Raw genomic sequence first — 18,484 nt, forward strand, 5'->3', positions numbered from 1 at the left:
TTGGGTTATCCTGGGTGGCTAACCCTCCGGGGTTAAAAATCCGAACGAAATCTTATCTTATCTTATAGTAAGCGTGTAGGCACCTGGAGAAGAGAGAAGTGTAGAGGAGAGAGAGAGAGATTCTGGGAAATGTTGAGTGAATGTGTGGGGAGTTTTGAATCAAGTGTGAGAGTAATGGTGGTTGGGGATTTCAATGCTAAAGTGGGTAAAAATGTTATGGAGGGAGTAGTAGGTAAATTTGGGGTGCCAGGGGTAAATGTAAATGGGGAGCCTGTAATTGAGCTATGTGTAGAAAGAAATTTGGTAATAAGTAATACAGTGGACCCCCGCATAACGATGGCATCACATAGCGATTTTTCCGCATAACGATTACTTTTATCGCAAAATTTTTGCCGCGCATACCGATTAAAAACCCGCTTACCGATTTTCGTCCGAGACGCGTCCAATGTGCCCTCACATGTGCCGGCCGTCCCATTGTTTACCCGCCAGCCTCCGCGGTAACATCCAAGCATACACTCGGAATATTTCGTATTATTACAGTGTTTTCGGTGCTGTTTCTGGAAAATAAGTGACCATGGGCCCCAAGAAAGCTTCTAGTGCCAACCCTGTGGTAAAAAGGGTGAGAATTAGTATGGAAATTAAGAAAGATTTTGAAGGGTTTGGGGCTAACCCTGAGAAGCCTATGCCAGTTGTGGAATCCATTGTGCCTACTTCAAAGATTAAGGAAATGTGTGCACAGTGGGTTGAACTGCAAACCTTTATAGATGAAAATCACCCTGACACAGCTGTTGCAAGCCGTGCTGGTGACTATTTCAATGACAATGTTATGGCCCATTTTAGGAAAGTCTTGAAGGAACGGGAGGTACAGAGCTCTATGGACAGATTTGTTGTGCGACAGAGGTCCAGTGACTCAAGCTGGTCCTAGTGGCATTAAAAGAAGAAGGGAAGTAACCCCAGAAAAGGACTTGCTACCTCAAGTCCTAATGGAAGGGGATTCCCCTTCTAAACAGTAAGAAGATAATGCTCTCCCCTCCTCCCATCCCATCAATCATCACCAGATCTTCAATAAAAGTAAGTGTCATGTAATTGTGCATGCCTTTTTCAGTTTGTGTGTATTAAAATTAACATTTCATGTGGTAAAAAAAAATTTTTTTCATACTTTTGGGCATCTTGCACGGATTAATTTTATTTCCATTATTTCTTATGGGGAAAATTCATTCGCATAACGATTATTTCGCATAACGATGAGCCCTCTTGCACGGATTAAAATCGTTAACCGGGGGTCCACTGTACATATTTTATGAAAAAGAGGATAAATAAATATACAAGGTATGATGTATCACATAATGAAAGTGGTTTGTTAGATTATGTATTGGTGGATAAAAGGTTGATGGGTAGGCTCCAGGAAGTACATGTTTATAGAGGGGCAACTGATATATCGGATCATTATTTAGTTGTAGCTACAGTTAGAGTAAGAGGTAGATGGGAAAAGAGGAAGGTGGCAACAACAAGTAAGAGGGAGGTGAAAGTGTATAAACTAAGGGAGGAGGAAGTTCGGGCGAGATATAAGCGACTATTGGCAGAAAGGTGGGCTAGTGCAAAGATGAGTAGTGGGGGGGGTTGAAGAGGGTTGGAATAGTTTTAAAAATGCAGTATTAGAATGTGGGGCAGAAGTTTGTGGTTATAGGAGGGTGGGGGCAGGAGGAAAGAGGAGTGATTGGTGGAATGATGAAGTAAAGGGTGTGATAAAAGAGAAAAAGGTAGCTTGCGAGAGGTTTTTACAAAGCAGAAGTGTTATAAGAAGAGCAGAGTATATGGAGAGTAAAAGAAAGGTGAAGAGAGTGGTGAGAAAGTGCAAAAGGAGAGCAGATGAAAGAGTGGGAGAGGCACTGTCAAGAAATTTTAATGAAAATAAGAAAAAATTTTGGAGTGAGTTAAACAAGTTAAGAAAGCCTAGGGAAAGTATGGATTTGTCAGTTAAAAACAGAGTAGAGGAGTTAGTAGATGGGGAGAGGGAGGTATTAGGTAGATGGTGAGAATATTTTGAGGAACTTTTAAATGTTGAGGAAGAAAGGGAGGCGGTAATTTCATGCACTGGCCAGGGAGGTATACCATCTTTTAGGAGTGAAGAAGAGCAGAATGTAAGTGTGGTGGAGGTACGTGAGGCATTACGTAGAATGAAAGGGGGTAAAGCAGCTGGAACTGATGGGATCATGACAGAAATGTTAAAAGCAGGGGGGGATATAGTGTTGGAGTGGTTGGTACTTTTGTTTAATAAATGTATGAAAGAAGGGAAGGTACCTAGGGATTGGCAGAGAGCATGTATAGTCCCTTTATATAAAGGGAAAGGGGACAAAAGAGACTAAATATTATAGAGGAATAAGTTTACTGAGTATACCAGGAAAAGTATATGGTAGGGTTATAATTGAAAGAATTAGAGGTAAGACAGAATGTAGGATTGCGGATGAGCAGGGAGGCTTCAGAGTGGGTAGGGGATGTGTAGATCAAGTCTTTACATTGAAGCATATATGTGAACAGTATTTGGATAAAGGTAGGGAAGTTTTTATTGCATTTATGGATTTAGAAAAGGCATATGATAGAGTGGATACATGAGCAATGTGGCAGATGTTGCAAGTATATGGAATAGGTGGTAAGTTGCTAAATGCTGTAAAGACCTTTAATGAGGATAGTGAGGCTCAGGTTAGGATATGTAGAAGAGAGGGAGAATACTTCCCGGTAAAAGTAGGTCTTAGATAGGGATGTGTAATGTCACCATGGTTGTTTAATATATTTATAGATGGGGTTGTAAAAGAAGTAAATGCTAGGGTGTTCGGGAGAGGGGTGGGATTAAATTATGGGGAATCAAATTCAAAATGGGAACTGACACAGTTACTTTTTGCTGATGATACTGTGCTTATGGGAGATTCTAAAGAAAAATTGCAAAGGTTAGTGGATGAGTTTGAGAATGTGTGTAAAGGTAGAAAGTTGAAAGTGAACATAGAAAAGAGTAAGGTGATGAGGGTATCAAATGATTTAGATAAAGAAAAATTGGATATCAAATTGGGGAGGAGGAGTATGGAAGAAGTGAATGTTTTCAGATACTTGGGAGTTGACGTGTCAGCAGATGGGTTTATGAAGGATGAGGTTAATCATAGAATTGATGAGGGAAAAAAGGCGAGTGGTGCGTTGAGGTATATGTGGAGTCAAAAAACGTTATCTATGGAGGCAAAGAAGGGAATATATGAAAGTATAGTAGTACCAACACTCTTATATGGATGTGAAGCTTGGGTGGTAAATGTAGCAGCGAGGAGACGGTTGGAGGCAGTGGAGATGTCCTGTCTAAGGGCAATGTGTGGTGTAAATATTATACAGAAAATTCGGAGTGTGGAAATTAGGAGAAGGTGTGGAGTTAATAAAAGCATTAGTCAGAGGGCAGAAGAGGGGTTGTTAAGGTGGTTTGGTCATTTAGAGAGAAAGGATCAAAGTAGAATGACATGGAAAGTATATAAATCTATAGGGGAAGGAAGGAGGGGTAGGGGTCGTCCTCGAAAGGGTTGGAAAGAGGGGGTAAAGGAGGTTTTGTGGGCAAGGGGATTGGACTTCCAGCAAGCGTGCATGAGCGTGTTAGATAGGAGTGAATGGAGACTAATGATACTTGGGACCTGACGATCTGTTGGAGTGTGAGCAGGGTAATATTTAGTGAAGGGATTCAGGGAAACCGGTTATTTTCATATAGTCGGACTTGAGTCCTGGAAATGGGAAGTACAATGCCTGTACTTTAAAGGAGGGGTTTGGGATATTGGCAGTTTGGAGGGATATGTTGTGTATCTTTATACGTATATGCTTCTAAACTGTTGTATTCTGAGCACCTCTGCAAAAGCAGTGATAATGTGTGAGTGTGGTGAAAGTGTTGAATGATGAAAGTATTTTCTTTTTGGGGATTTTCTTTCTTTTTTGGGTCACCCTGCCTCGGTGGGAGACGGCCGACTTGTTGAAAAAAAAAAAAAAAAATTGGAAGACAGAGGAACTACAGTATACACAAAAGATGAGGTACTCCATCCCTCAGCCTTGGAGTTGGTGTGAAGAGCACCATAGTCATGAAGATTCTGGAGCACAAGCAAGAAGGCGCCAGCCTTCTTGCCTGTGCTCCAGAATTTGCATCGATAAAGCCACTGGATGGCAAAACATCTACAATAAAGATACCTAGATGTTGCACGTGACTAATTTTCATCTTGTCGGTATTGTATACTATTCATGTACGACTTTAATGCACACTGTTTATATTGCTTTTTCTCACAAGTGTGTGTTCCTGCCTAGTGACTTACTCTCCACCCTCTTCATGGAGTCTAGTATTCCGAAGGCAGCTTCCTTCTTTGTGGAGTCAGCCTTAGTGAGTGCCCAGGCAACCAGTGCAACATCGTAGGGGTCATGCAAGCTCTCCAGCTCCATCTCCAGGTACCTGCACACAACAAACAATAGTGAGACTTATGAACTCAAAGGTAAGAAGTGCAAATTAGCAACAACAAAAAAAAAACTATGGTCAGGAGCGATTTTAAATTATATTATTATTGTACAGTGGCTGGTCAATGATCATCAGTATATCATGACTGGGTTTACTGCAGAATTCTTATGGGCTTCTGTGGTGAAATTTTTACTCTTAAAAATTCAGTACATTTCAATTGCTTTCAACTTGAAAGTTTTATAATAATAAAAACTCAGTAAAACGATATACTACATAATAGAAAAAAAAGTGTCGAGGAGCTGACAACAAAACACCTTTCCCCTATGGGAATATCCGACACTGGTGGGTGATGTCTGTGCCCTAAACTAATTCTGCAACTCATTTCTTGGCATACATAGGGGGAAGGTTTCCCCTTTCATCAAAATTTGATGCTAATTATAATCTTGGTTATATGTGACTACGATATCAACAATTTGACAAACGTTTAATCATAACCACGGTAAACTGGTAATAACAGTAAATTTAAATATAGCAGAAAATTTATAATAATTGGTGCATATTAATAATGATCTTTTGCAACTAATGTTGAAATCAAGTACAGAATGACCATCACTAATCCGGCATTGTTGGGACCTGTAGTGTGTCGGATTAGTGACTTTGCCAGATTACAGAGTGGTTAGGTTAGAGTACACTTTAATAAAGCTATCCAAGTTGAACCGTTTCATATATTTTGGCCTTTTTGATTAGTTTATCCTGCAGCACATAAACGTTCATTATTTCTTGTTCACTTATAAAACTGCGTTGCTCTAAACCTTTTAGCAGTTCACCTGTCAACTAAATTAACCTATCAAATGAGACTTTCTGCTACATCTTCCTCATTTTCATCACTGCTTTCCCCTCCACTGGCTTGCTGCTGTGGAGTTACAACCATCTGCACAATTTCTGAACCAGTACAATGATGAAATTTGAAATTATGCTAGATGAAATCAGTACCGGATAACTGATTGCCAGATTAGTGATGGCTGACCTGTAATAACTGAACAATTCTGTTCTGCAAACCATGTAATTCAACTTGGTATGAGACCTGTATTTCTCACTTCTCTTTCCTCCCTCCCACCACAACCACTTAGTAAATCAGGGTAAATGCTAATAAAATCCAACATGTAATCATGTAACTGCTGGCAAGGAACCAACACCATGATGCTGGCCCTGAATCTTGCTTTATTGTAAGAGTATTAACTTACCAGGTTAACCATGACAAAGAATCCTGACTAATCTATTAGATAGACAATGAAATAACCCAACAAGTGGTTATTCAAAGATACAGTACTTTAATCAGGAAACAAACCATTTTATGACTTTCAACTTTCACCCAGAGTAAAGTTTCACAAAGTAAAATTAAAAACTATTTTTTTCTGGATAGTATTTGATAATGCATTCTTGTGGGAGTTACATCATAAAATATATTTTCCCCTACTTTAAGTTTCTCTGAATTACCTCTAGTCTTTTCCATGATCATGGCCTTTACCTGACCTTGATCCAAGGCCACACAACTTTGACCAGATAACTCCAGCAGTAGCTTTGACAGAGGAAAGTTCTCACCCCAAGAAAAGTAAAACTAATTTACAACAAGTCCTATTTTTCCCCAGCCATTTTGTTGTCAGTACTGATGGCTTTTTTTTTTATCTGCTAATTTGTGCTTAAATATGTGCTTTATCAAAGTTAGTGAAGCCTAACTTAACCTAACTTAAAATTTATTGAGCTACCATAACTTAAAATAAGAGATTAGAAGAAAAAATGGACATAAAAACTGATGTTAAGCACAACGTCAAAATACTAACAGAAAAACATCAAAAAAGTAATATTTAACAATAATGGGTTGGAGAAGGATACATACGCAATGGCATTGGCTTTGGCTATGTTGACTTTAGCCCTAACATTTCCATGGAGGCCAGGAAGGATGTCAACAAGAGCAAGCACCACCTGCGCCGTTAAGGATACGTTCTTGTAGCCATCCCGCTCCAGCTGGTAAGCAGGCTGTCAGGGAGAGACAACAAGGGCGTCACAAAAGTAATATTGATATGCAACATGTCAAAATATACTCAATATCATCGAGGGACACAGTAGCAGGGGCTCGGTTAAAAAGTAATAAGTTTAATAGGTTGTAATAAAGCATACTGAAGTATATGGGTTGGTAATTGTTTGAAGAAAAAGTTAATGTTGATTTGAAGGATGGATGTGGAGAAAATATTTAAAGGTTATAATGATGGTGTAGATAAAAAAAAAGTAGCAATCTTATTGTAAAATTTACGGTGATAAAAGTAAAATAAAATAGCCTCTTCTCACTTAACAACGAAGTTCTGTTCCTAAGACCATGTTGTTAAACGAATTCATTGCTAAGCGAGGAGCATACTATAATGGTAGTGTGTCAACCATGGATGATGATTAACAAACTTACTCTCAATATTGACAAAACCTACTACATTCAGTTTGGGAACAGAACTACAAATGTTCCTCTTAACATAATGATAAACGGATCACCTATCACAAAGCTCACAGAGGGAAAATTCTTAGGAATCCACCTTGATAATAGACTCAGATTTCAAACACATACAACAAATTTCCAAGAAAATCTCCAAGACCGTAGGCATACTATCAAAGATACGATACTATGTTCCACAGTCAGCCCTCCTGGCCCTATATCACTCGCTCATTTACTCCTATCTCACCTATGGAATTTGTGCATGGGGCTCAACAACAATAAATCATCTCATCATTAATTACCCAACAAAAGGTCACAGACCGGGCTGCGGGGGCACTGACCCCTGGAACTCTCTCCAGGCTGTACATCCAAAGTGCAGTATAGGCTCTAGTCAGAATGATAAATTCCCACTTCAGGCAGCATACTCCAATATTCAAAACTCTAAACTTACTCACAGTACAAAACATCCATACTTATTATTGTGCCTACTACATGCATAAAACACTAAACTCAAATATAAACCCTCCCCTCAAACTTCTCCTTACCAACCTCAACAGAACACACGACCATAACACAAGGCACAGATCACTCTTTGATGTTTCCAGTGTCCATCTCACACTATGTAAAAACTCAATTCACATAAAAGGCCCAAAAATCTGTGTTAGAGTGTTCAGCAGAAGTTTGTGGTTACAGGAAAGTGGGTGCAGGAGGGAAGAGGAGCGATTGGTGGAATGATGATGTAAAGAGAGTAGTAAGGGAGAAAAAGTTAGCATATGAGAAGTTTTTACAAAGTAGAAGTGATGCAAGGAGGGAAGAGTATATGGAGAAAAAGAGAGAAGTTAAGAGAGTGGTGAAGCAATGTAAAAAGAGAGCAAATGAGAGAGTGGGTGAGATGTTATCAACAAATTTTGTTGAAAATAAGAAAAAGTTTTGGAGTGAGATTAACAAGTTAAGAAAGCCTAGAGAACAAATGGATTTGTCAGTTAAAAATAGGAGAGGAGAGTTATTAAATGGAGAGGTAGAGGTATTGGGAAGATGGAAGGAATATTTTGAGGAATTGTTAAATGTTGATGAAGATAGGGAAGCTGTGATTTCGTGTATAGGGCAAGGAGGAATAACATCTTGTAGGAGTGAGGAAGAGCCAGTTGTGAGTGTGGGGGAAGTTCGTGAGGCAGTAGGTAAAATGAAAGGGGGTAAGGCAGCCGGGATTGATGGGATAAAGATAGAAATGTTAAAAGCAGGTGGGGATATAGTTTTGGAGTGGTTGGTGCAATTATTTAATAAATGTATGGAAGAGGGTAAGGTACCTAGGGATTGGCAGAGAGCATGCATAGTTCCTTTGTATAAAGGCAAAGGGGATAAAAGAGAGTGCAAAAATTATAGGGGGATAAGTCTGTTGAGTGTACCTGGTAAAGTGTATGGTAGAGTTATAATTGAAAGAATTAAGAGTAAGACGGAGAATAGGATAGCAGATGAACAAGGAGGCTTTAGGAAAGGTAGGGGGTGTGTGGACCAGGTGTTTACAGTGAAACATATAAGTGAACAGTATTTAGATAAGGCTAAAGAGGTCTTTGTGGCATTTATGGATTTGGAAAAGGCGTATGACAGGGTGGATAGGGGGGCAATGTGGCAGATGTTGCAAGTGTATGGTGTAGGAGGTAGGTTACTGAAAGCAGTGAAGAGTTTTTACGAGGATAGTGAGGCTCAAGTTAGAGTATGTAGGAAAGAGGGAAATTTTTTCCCAGTAAAAGTAGGCCTTAGACAAGGATGTGTGATGTCACCGTGGTTGTTTAATATATTTATAGATGGGGTTGTAAGAGAAGTAAATGCGAGGGTCTTGGCAAGAGGCGTGGAGTTAAAAGATAAAGAATCACACACAAAGTGGGAGTTGTCACAGCTGCTCTTTGCCGATGACACTGTGCTCTTGGGAGATTCTGAAGAGAAGTTGCAGAGATTGGTGGATGAATTTGGTAGGGTGTGCAAAAGAAGAAAATTAAAGGTGAATACAGGAAAGAGTAAGGTTATGAGGATAACAAAAAGATTAGGTGATGAAAGATTGAATATCAGATTGGAGGGAGAGAGTATGGAGGAGGTGAACGTATTCAGATATTTGGGAGTGGACGTGTCAGCGGATGGGTCTATGAAAGATGAGGTGAATCATAGAATTGATGAGGGAAAAAGAGTGAGTGGTGCACTTAGGAGTCTGTGGAGACAAAGAACTTTGTCCTTGGAGGCAAAGAGGGGAATGTATGAGAGTATAGTTTTACCAACGCTCTTATATGGGTGTGAAGCGTGGGTGATGAATGTTGCAGCGAGGAGAAGGCTGGAGGCAGTGGAGATGTCATGTCTGAGGGCAATGTGTGGTGTGAATATAATGCAGAGAATTCGTAGTTTGGAAGTTAGGAGGAGGTGCGGGATTACCAAAACTGTTGTCCAGAGGGCTGAGGAAGGGTTGTTGAGGTGGTTCGGACATGTAGAGAGAATGGAGCGAAACAGAATGACTTCAAGAGTGTATCAGTCTGTAGTGGAAGGAAGGCGGGGTAGGGGTCGGCCTAGGAAGGGTTGGAGGGAGGGGGTAAAGGAGGTTTTGTGTGCGAGGGGCTTGGACTTCCAGCAGGCATGCGTGAGCGTGTTTGATAGGAGTGAATGGAGACAAATGGTTTTTAATACTTGACGTGCTGTTGGAGTGTGAGCAAAGTAACATTTATGAAGGGATTCAGGGAAACCGGCAGGCCGGACTTGAGTCCTGGAGATGGGAAGTACAGTGCCTGCACTCTGAAGGAGGGGTGTTAATGTTGCAGTTTAAAAACTGTAGTGTAAAGCACCCTTCTGGCAAGACAGTGATGGAGTGAATGATGGTGAAAGTTTTTCTTTTTCGGGCCACCCTGCCTTGGTGGGAATCGGCCGGTGTGATAATAAAAAAAAAAAAAATAATAAAAGAAACTGACTGTTTATCAATTCAAGACTTCTTAAAAACCACTTACTCAACCACAACTAAATAAATACTGAATAACTGAATCTCATAAATGTATAACCTGTGATCCTATCAAACTTTTTTTAATTACATTACCTAATAGAATACTCCATTCTCTTGAATGCACAATAACTCATCTAATGACCATATGACCTGTTTTTGCACAATAAATAATTAATTTTACTCTATCTGTTTCGACTATATTATACATTGTTATGCTACAAATTTGTACAACTTTATTGCTTATCTGAAATACTCTTTTGTACTTCATGTTGTAATTTGTTTACTTCAATTTTTACCACAATATATCATTGCTTAGTTAATCTTAAGTTAATTTTAAGCCTGCCCATAATGCTCTGCATACAAGGGGCTTTTGGCATGTACACCCAATCACTATATTTCTTTGTACAATTGTGTATCATGTCCAAATAAAAAAATAAATAAATATTCTAGGTAGTAGGTTGGTAGACAGCAACCGCCCAGGGAGGTACTACCGTCCTGCCAAGTGAGTGAAAACGGAAGCCTGTAATTGTTTTACATGATGGTAGGATTGCTGGTGTCCTTTTTTCTGTCTCAAACATGCAAGATTTCAGGTACGTCTTGCTACTTCTACTTACACTTAGGTCACACTACACATACATGTACAAACATATATACACACCCATCTGGGTTTTCTTCTATTTTCTTTCTAGTTCTTGTTCTTGTCTGTTTCCTCTTATCTCCATGGGGAAGTGGAACAGAATTCTTCCTCCGTAAGCCATGCGTGTTATAAGAGGCGACTAAAATGCCGGGAGCAAGGGGCTAGTAACCCCTTCTCCTGTATATATTACTAAATTTGAAAGGAGAAACTTTCGTTTTTCCTTTTGGGCCACCCCGCCTCGGTGGGATACGGCTGGTACGTTGAAAGAAGAAGAAATATTGTTTTACTGTTACCTTTGCACCATTTATAACATTTCTGGTATATTTTTAAATGTTTATAAAGTAGTGTACTGTACATTGAAATGAACATAAAGGATATCTGCTCTATTATACATTATTAAGGTACGAACACTGGTCGTGAGCTTGTTACAAGTCTGAGGAGTCAGTAAACGAGTATGTCACTAAGTGAGGAGAGGTTGTATATACTTAAATATATAGTGCTTAACACGGACAACATTCTAGACCAAAACTGACCACAGGTGTTGCTCGTGTCTTAGACTGTAGACTTTAGTTCTTGCCCCCAACATACTGTTAATAACAGTAGCCTAAAAAAAAAGTGAGCCTTTGTGCTTCACAAAAAGTATAAGTTTTGGAGCAAAACTAATTCAGATTTGTATTCAGCATCCCAAATTAATTTGAAACACCTGCTTTTGAACGCGAGTTAAAACCTACGTCAGCGAGTATAACACCTACATGTATTTTTTGACTCTTCACTATGATGAAGGCAACTTTCATTTTTAGTATTCTGCAAAACAAACTAATACAAAATAAAATTAAAATAGTATAGCAAACATTTCTGTAAAGTTAAAAAAATTCAATATATGGAAAAAATCACTAATTACCATCAACTCTCCACATGCCATCATTTTGTGACATGACAAAGCCCATTGTGTGGGCAAAACATTGTCAGTGAAGGATCACATTTATCTCCATTACCTCTTAGAATAAAATCACTTGGCAGGTTGTAAAATTTCTACTATCTATCATCTTTTGACTACTTCCCACTAGACGAGTAAGGGACGCATAATAAAGCTCTCAAATGTATAAGTAACAAAAGGTTGTAGTACTAACAGTGGGGTTGCTCTTTGAGTCGAGTGGGTGGGTGTAGTTAGGAGTCTCAGTGAAGGCACCCATCGAGGTCTGGTAATGCAGCAACCACTTGGCCGCCGAGTTGATCACCACGGGGTCGATGTAGATTAGGTTCTCCCAGTCCTGCCACATTCAAATGGGTTTGTTGTTAATTCTATGTTGCATAAAAGCCCTAGATGGAATGTAGAAGCAAATGTTTTGATGAAAAAATAAAACTACACTAGACAAAAAAAAAAATTGTCTTGGAAGAGGGTTAACCACCTAGTCAAGTGTGTCATTGGAGATTTATTTCCATTGGGTTTCTTTAATCCTGTCCCCCAGGATGTGACCCACAACAGTGTGCCAACACCAGGTACCTACTTACTCTTAGGTGAACAGGGACAGCGTCGTGTACTGGTGGCCACCTGTCCTCCAAAGCCCGACCTAACATGAACTGGCGTTATTGACATAGTTGTTACTGGGTCTAGACCTGGCTCTTTCTTTACACTTTAACCCTTCCTCTCCTCCCACCATTCTTCCCCCATCCCCGCTTCCCACTCACCCCTTGTGGATCCTGCCTTGGCAGTTACTCTCGTCACTGAATCCAAAAATAATTTTATTTGCTTCACATATCCCTATATTTTTCCATGGGTACATCTAGAATGTATGTGAGGGACACTGACAGGAACATACTTGGAAACTGGCCAACCAGAGTGTCCTGAGAGCATAAGCTGTGAGCCATACACTGGGCTCAGACTCAGGCCACATCCTGAAGGAGCCGTCCACGTCCTGGTAGCGGGCCAGAGCCGCGTACTGCACGTTCACCGCCGTCAAAACCTGTGGGACAAGGGACAATGTTAATATCAAAGTTTATTCTCTATAAGGATTTCAATGTGGGGTTTATAGATTTTGGTTATTGTGTGGTTTACATTTAATAAAATACTAATTAGAGATTTTACGCAAACACCTGACTTGCATATACAAAGGGTATGTAAATTTATTCAGGTATACACAAATACAGTTACATAGATTATCATACATAACATAGTGTGTAAAGAAGGGACCGGTGTATACACTTATTTTCAGTGTTCAACATTTTTCTTGGCTTTAAGAGCCATTGGTCATTATGTTCAGTGCTCTTACCGCTGTTATCGCCATTTTCATACAATCCATACCATGGGTGGGGATAGAACCCACTATCAGAGTCTCAAAACTTGTGTCATTACGATTTCGTGAGTCATTTTCATACAACAGTTGCATAAAGAAAGTACGATCTGTGCTATATTTAAAGCCATATGAACGAGGTTTTCCTGTAGCACCACCACTGCTAGATTTATGAAAATTTGTAAACAAGAAATTAAAGAGTGAAATTTATTTACATTAAATGGTTTTGTCAGTGATGTGGTAATTGTAAACCAAATAAAATGTCTTGTGCTGTATTATTATAAATGGCCTTCTGAGAAGGAGTTCTTATAGTTAGTGTTACTGAAGCAATCAACAAATTAGCAGCAAAACAAGATGTTCAGAATTATGCCTTTTGGCTTGTGTAACAAATAAAAGTCCTGGCTCCTAAAGGGTAAATGACCTGCCTGTCTAGAGGCATGTACATTATTTAACATAGAAAAAGAAACAACTATGGCCAGCTTGCACCTTCACATTAAATGTGGAATATTAATTAGTCATTATAAGGAAGGACAAAAACTCGCATATACATAAATTAATAGTAACGTATATACAACCTACAGTCTGCTCTACCACAACCAACATCACCTTGACTCACTCATTTGCTCACTGCTACTAGTAACAAAATTTACAAACATTTATAATTAGGGAGGCTCCATGATACTCCTCTTCCCTTTCTGCTGGTCTGTCTACTAACAGGCAATTATTATAATCATGGGGTAGTGCTAAACCTACCAACAAGCAAAAACATCATAAAAGTACTCTCCAAAACTTAAACAGGCCTCTGCACACTAGGGCCTTACAGGTAAATATGAGAGCACTAAACAAATAAAATAACATATGGTATAAATTTACAAAACAAACACCCCAACCCTACTTACACCAATGACCGGACCGGATTAAAACAGAGTCGTTGATAATGTATCCTCTGTGGTCAATGGTCCCATAGTATATGCAGGGATTTTAAACTAGTGACCACACTTGACAAACTTAGAGATGTTTTTGGGTCTGCCCAAACGAGATACATCTGTACGAGGAAATGACACCTATATTAAAAGACAAGAACACCAATATAATATCCTTCTTGAAAGACATGTCAGCATGGTATCATAACTGGGGAAAAAAAGACGAGTGGTAGGGACGGGGCTGTCGCCCACTTGATCTGTGAGAACACTCTCAATAGTGGTAATTAAATCTAAATGGATTGTGAAAACGTGCAATTGCATTAAGTTTTATAACCTACATGAACTGTATCACTGTAGGCAACAAGAGCATTTCACCCCTCCATGGAAGATGTGTTCATTTAATATCACATACCTACAAGTCCCTCCCAAGAAGCTCATTGCTAGTAATCCCTTCCTTAAATCTCTTGTTAGAGCAACTGCTCAAGAAGAAATTTCTCACCTAGCTGGTAGTAACAAGTTATCACAAGTTATATACACTGATGGATCTAAACAGGAGTCTTCTGGCAGGGCTGCATCTGCTCTTGTTGCCACCTCCCTAGTTAAGAACGATAATAAATTTGTTGAGTTAGGCATAAGAATTAACAACTGGGCGTCTACACTGCAAACTGAATTGTTTGCAATCCTAATGGCGCTAAAGCTAACCTATGACACTGAGCTTGACTCTATCATCATTACTGATTCTATGTCATCACTGAAGGCTCTTGACTCATATAATGACTCCAACAACATGCTCATTGGGGAAGCCAGGTATAGATACTCAAAAATTAGGGACAAAGGAATTAATGTACAATTGCTATGGATCCCATCACACATTGGATTACTCCTTCATGATAAAGTTGATATGTTAGCCAAGAAGAGTATCGAGAAGGAGAATGTAGAATATAACTTTGGTATAACTGTGTCTAGCATTAGGAATAATATTAGGAGAGAAGTAAATAATGAAAATGATTGTTATAGGAATGCAGTTAGAAGCCTGAGTAGATCTATAACCCACTATGATAACATGAACGTAGATAAGTATGTTTATGGAGCAACTTGCAATGTGAACAGACTGACTGATGTTGTAGTGGCCAGGCTTAGGCTTGGTTACAAGTACTTCTGGCAGTTTGGGAGACACACAGATGATGATCAAACTAAATGTAAATTATGTGATCAGGCATATGGTCACTCTCTTGAACACTATGTGCTTAATTGTCCACTTATTGAGGAATACAGAGACAGTATAATAACCTATGTGACATGTCAAGATATCTTATTAATGAAAATAAGATACCAGATATACTAAGCAAATTTCCTAAATTTGCTTGTAACAGATAAGTGAACTATAGATATGTAGATATAAATCCATATGTATTCCTGTTAACCCTTTGGGGCCTAGTTCCTGGGCCTTTTGTGTATCCATATGCTCTCGCGCTACCGTCCACAGGATGGATATGGGGTGCACAATAAACTAGCCACTTCGGTGGCAAAATCTAAATCTCTTCTGAGGGTGCTAGTGCTGTCCTGGAGGACAGTGTTGAGGGTGCTAGTGTTGTCCTGGAGGAAAGTGCTCCAGAGGGTCCTAGTGATGTCTTAGAAGACAGCGCTCGTGAGGGTACTAGTGTCATCCGGGAGGACACTGAAGACAACGTTATTCAGTCCACAGAAGTTCAAAATAGAGATACTGTTGGAGATGGATCAAAATGGGATGATGCCTCAGGAAATAGTGTTGACACACTACCAACAAAACCTGGTGGAAGCACTGATGTCCATTCAGGGGTAAAAGATACTGAGGAAACAGGAAAAATAAATGCACCAGCAGTGAACGCAGCTAAAATAAATCCTAGCAAACAGAAGTACAGTCTATGTAAATACTATGCATTGGGTATCTGCAGGCACAGTATATTGGTAAAACAAGCGAGACATGTACCTTTGACCATCCCAAAAAATGCCGCATCCACATGACAACAGGAGAGTGCAACTTCCCTTCTTGCAACTTATTTCACCCAGAAATTTGTCACTCGTCAATCCATGAAAGAAAATGCTACAATGCATACTGCCAGACACATCATCTAAAGGGGACTAGAAGACAGACCAGCCAGACTACAGGAAACAAGAGAGGAGCCACAACCTCTCCAGGGACAAGTTTTTAGGGCCAAAAGGGAAAAAAAGACTGGCAAGAAATGTCAATAATCCTACACCACCTGAAAACACTTCTGGAGCAAAGGCACAGACATTGGCCTCTACCCAGAACAACAACATATTACAGCCAGCAAATAAAACCTCCCTAAATTCCACCAATACAACATTTGTCTTTGCAAACGTACAGGGTTTAAAGCCGTCAAAAAAAAAAAAAAAAAAAAAATTCCTTACATCAAGGGACTGCTCACGGAGACAAATGCAATGTTTGCAGCATTCACAGAGACCCACATAAAGGATCATTATGACAACGAAATATGGATCCCAGGTTATAACCTATTCTGATGCAACAGACTAAACAGGAAACAAGGGGGAGTTGGATTTCAACCTGAGACACCTAAAATGGAGGGGTATAGCAAACAATGTTTTAGCAGCTCAGATGAAAATACAGGCACACACGAACAAATTCACCTTAAACCAGCAAATAGTAGAGCCTACAAGACTAGAAAATACGCTGGACCTCATCTTCACTAACAATGACGATCTGATATGTAATATAACTATCAAAGACAATTCACACAGATCACAACATAACAGAGGTACAGACATTTATGCACAGGGCTCCAGACCAGCAAAATGTGAGCAGTCATGAAGGTCTCTTCACGAAATTCAATTTCAATAATAAAAACAAACATACAATGGGATCAAGTAAACCATGTCCTAAATGAAACAAGCTGGGAAGATATCCTGAAAAACACTGATCCGAACATTCGCCTTGGGAAAAATGAATTCTGTGGTTCTTGAGATCTGCTCAAGACACGTTCCATTAAGAAAAAGTAAGATGTAAACTAGAAAGAGAGAGATGTTCCCTATACAGACGAAGGCGAAGAGTCACAAAGCTGCTGACTGGGGTCAATATATCTGAAATGCGAAGGGAGGCACTAGTCAATGAAATTGCAAATATCGAACTTAAGCTGAAGGAATCTTATAGGAGACAAGAATCACAGGAAGAACTAAAAGCCGTAAAGGAAATTTAAAAAACCCAAAATACTTTTTCTCTTATGCCAATCTAAGGGAAAAACAACATCCAGTATTGGGCCTCTGCTTAGGCGAGATGACAGCCAAGAAATGAGTGAGATACTAAAGTCCCAATATGACTCGGTGTTCAGTGAGCCACTGCCCACTAAGGGTCGACAATCCAAATGAATTCTTTATGAAACCCAAAATTTGGTCATCCCAAAAATCTCGGATATTAATTCTAACTCCACAAGACTTTGAAGAGGCAATTATTGACATGCCCATGCACTCTGCCCCAGACTCATGGAACTCCATGTTCAAGAATTGCAAGAAGCCCCTACCGCGTGCCTTCAGCATTTTATGGAGAGGGAGCATGGATGCAGGTCATCCCACACACACTAAAAACAACAGACATAGCCCCACTCCACAAAGGTGGCAGTAAAGCAACTGCAAAGAACTACAGACCAATAGCATTAATATCCCATATCATAAAAATCTTTGAGAGGTTCTAAGAAGCAAGATAGCCAACCACCTAGATACCCATCAGTTACACAACCCAGGGCAACAAGAGTTTAAAGCAGGTCGTTCCTGCCTGTCCCAGCTACTGGACCACTATGACAAGGTCCTGGATACTGTAGAGGATAAACAAAATAGAGATGTAGTATACACAGGCTTTGCAAAAGCTTGTGACAAGTGTGACCATGGTGTAATATCACACAAAATGCGGGATAAAGGAATAATGGGAAAAGTTGGTATATGGATTTAAAACTTCCTGACAAATAGAACACAAAGAGTAATAGTAAAGAGTACAGTCCCAGGCAGCCATGGCAAAAAGCTGTTCCACAAAGCACAGTACTCTCTTCCATTCTATCCCTCATCCTCATTTCTGACAGACAGATGTAAGCCATAGCTCCGTGTCTTCCTTTGCAGACGACACCCGGATCACCATGGCAGTGACCTCCATCGAAGACACTGCGAGACTCCAAGCGGACATCAACCAAATCTTCCAATGGGCCACTCAAAACAATATGAAGTTCAACGAGGAGAAATTTCAACTACTCAGATATGGAAAACTTGAAATTAAAACTGTGTCAGGGTATTCCACAAATTCTAGTCATACAAAAGAGCGGAAAAGTAATGTGAAGGACCTGGGAGTGATAATGTCAGAGGATCTCGCCTTCAAAGACCACAACAATGTATCTACCTCATCTGCTAGGAAAATGATAGGATGGATAATGAGAACCTTCAAAAGTAGGGACACCAAGCCCATGATGATTTTCAAATCGCTTGTGCTCTCTAGGCTGGAATACTGCTGTACACTAACAGCCCCCTTCAAGGCTGGCGACATTGCAGACCTGGAGAGTGTACAAAGAACGTTCACGGAACATAAGTGCGATAAGGCACCTAAATTACTGGGAACGGTTGAAGGTCCTTGATCTGTATTCCTCGAACGCAAGCGAGAGATACATGATAATACACACATGGAAGGTCCTGGAGGGATTGGTACCAAACCTGCA

The 18,484-nt window shown here is 39.8% G+C and overlaps 1 protein-coding gene across 2 annotated transcripts in view; it reads right to left on the bottom strand.

Moving 5' to 3' along the window:
• The window catches only part of LOC128690895 (CD109 antigen), a 326,701-nt gene that overhangs the window by 22,186 nt on the left and 286,031 nt on the right, over positions 1-18,484 (bottom strand). For both annotated transcript variants that reach the window (XM_053779656.2, XM_070088302.1), the window contains 4 exons: positions 12,379-12,522; positions 11,689-11,829; positions 6,360-6,499; positions 4,326-4,459 (listed from right to left, as the gene is read on the bottom strand). In XM_053779656.2, the coding sequence (XP_053635631.1) occupies positions 4,326-4,459; positions 6,360-6,499; positions 11,689-11,829; positions 12,379-12,522 (559 nt within the window). The remainder of the gene's footprint in view (positions 1-4,325; positions 4,460-6,359; positions 6,500-11,688; positions 11,830-12,378; positions 12,523-18,484) is intronic.

This window comes from Cherax quadricarinatus, chromosome 24 (assembly GCF_038502225.1).
Source record: "Cherax quadricarinatus isolate ZL_2023a chromosome 24, ASM3850222v1, whole genome shotgun sequence".
NCBI classification, from domain to species: domain Eukaryota; kingdom Metazoa; phylum Arthropoda; class Malacostraca; order Decapoda; family Parastacidae; genus Cherax; species Cherax quadricarinatus.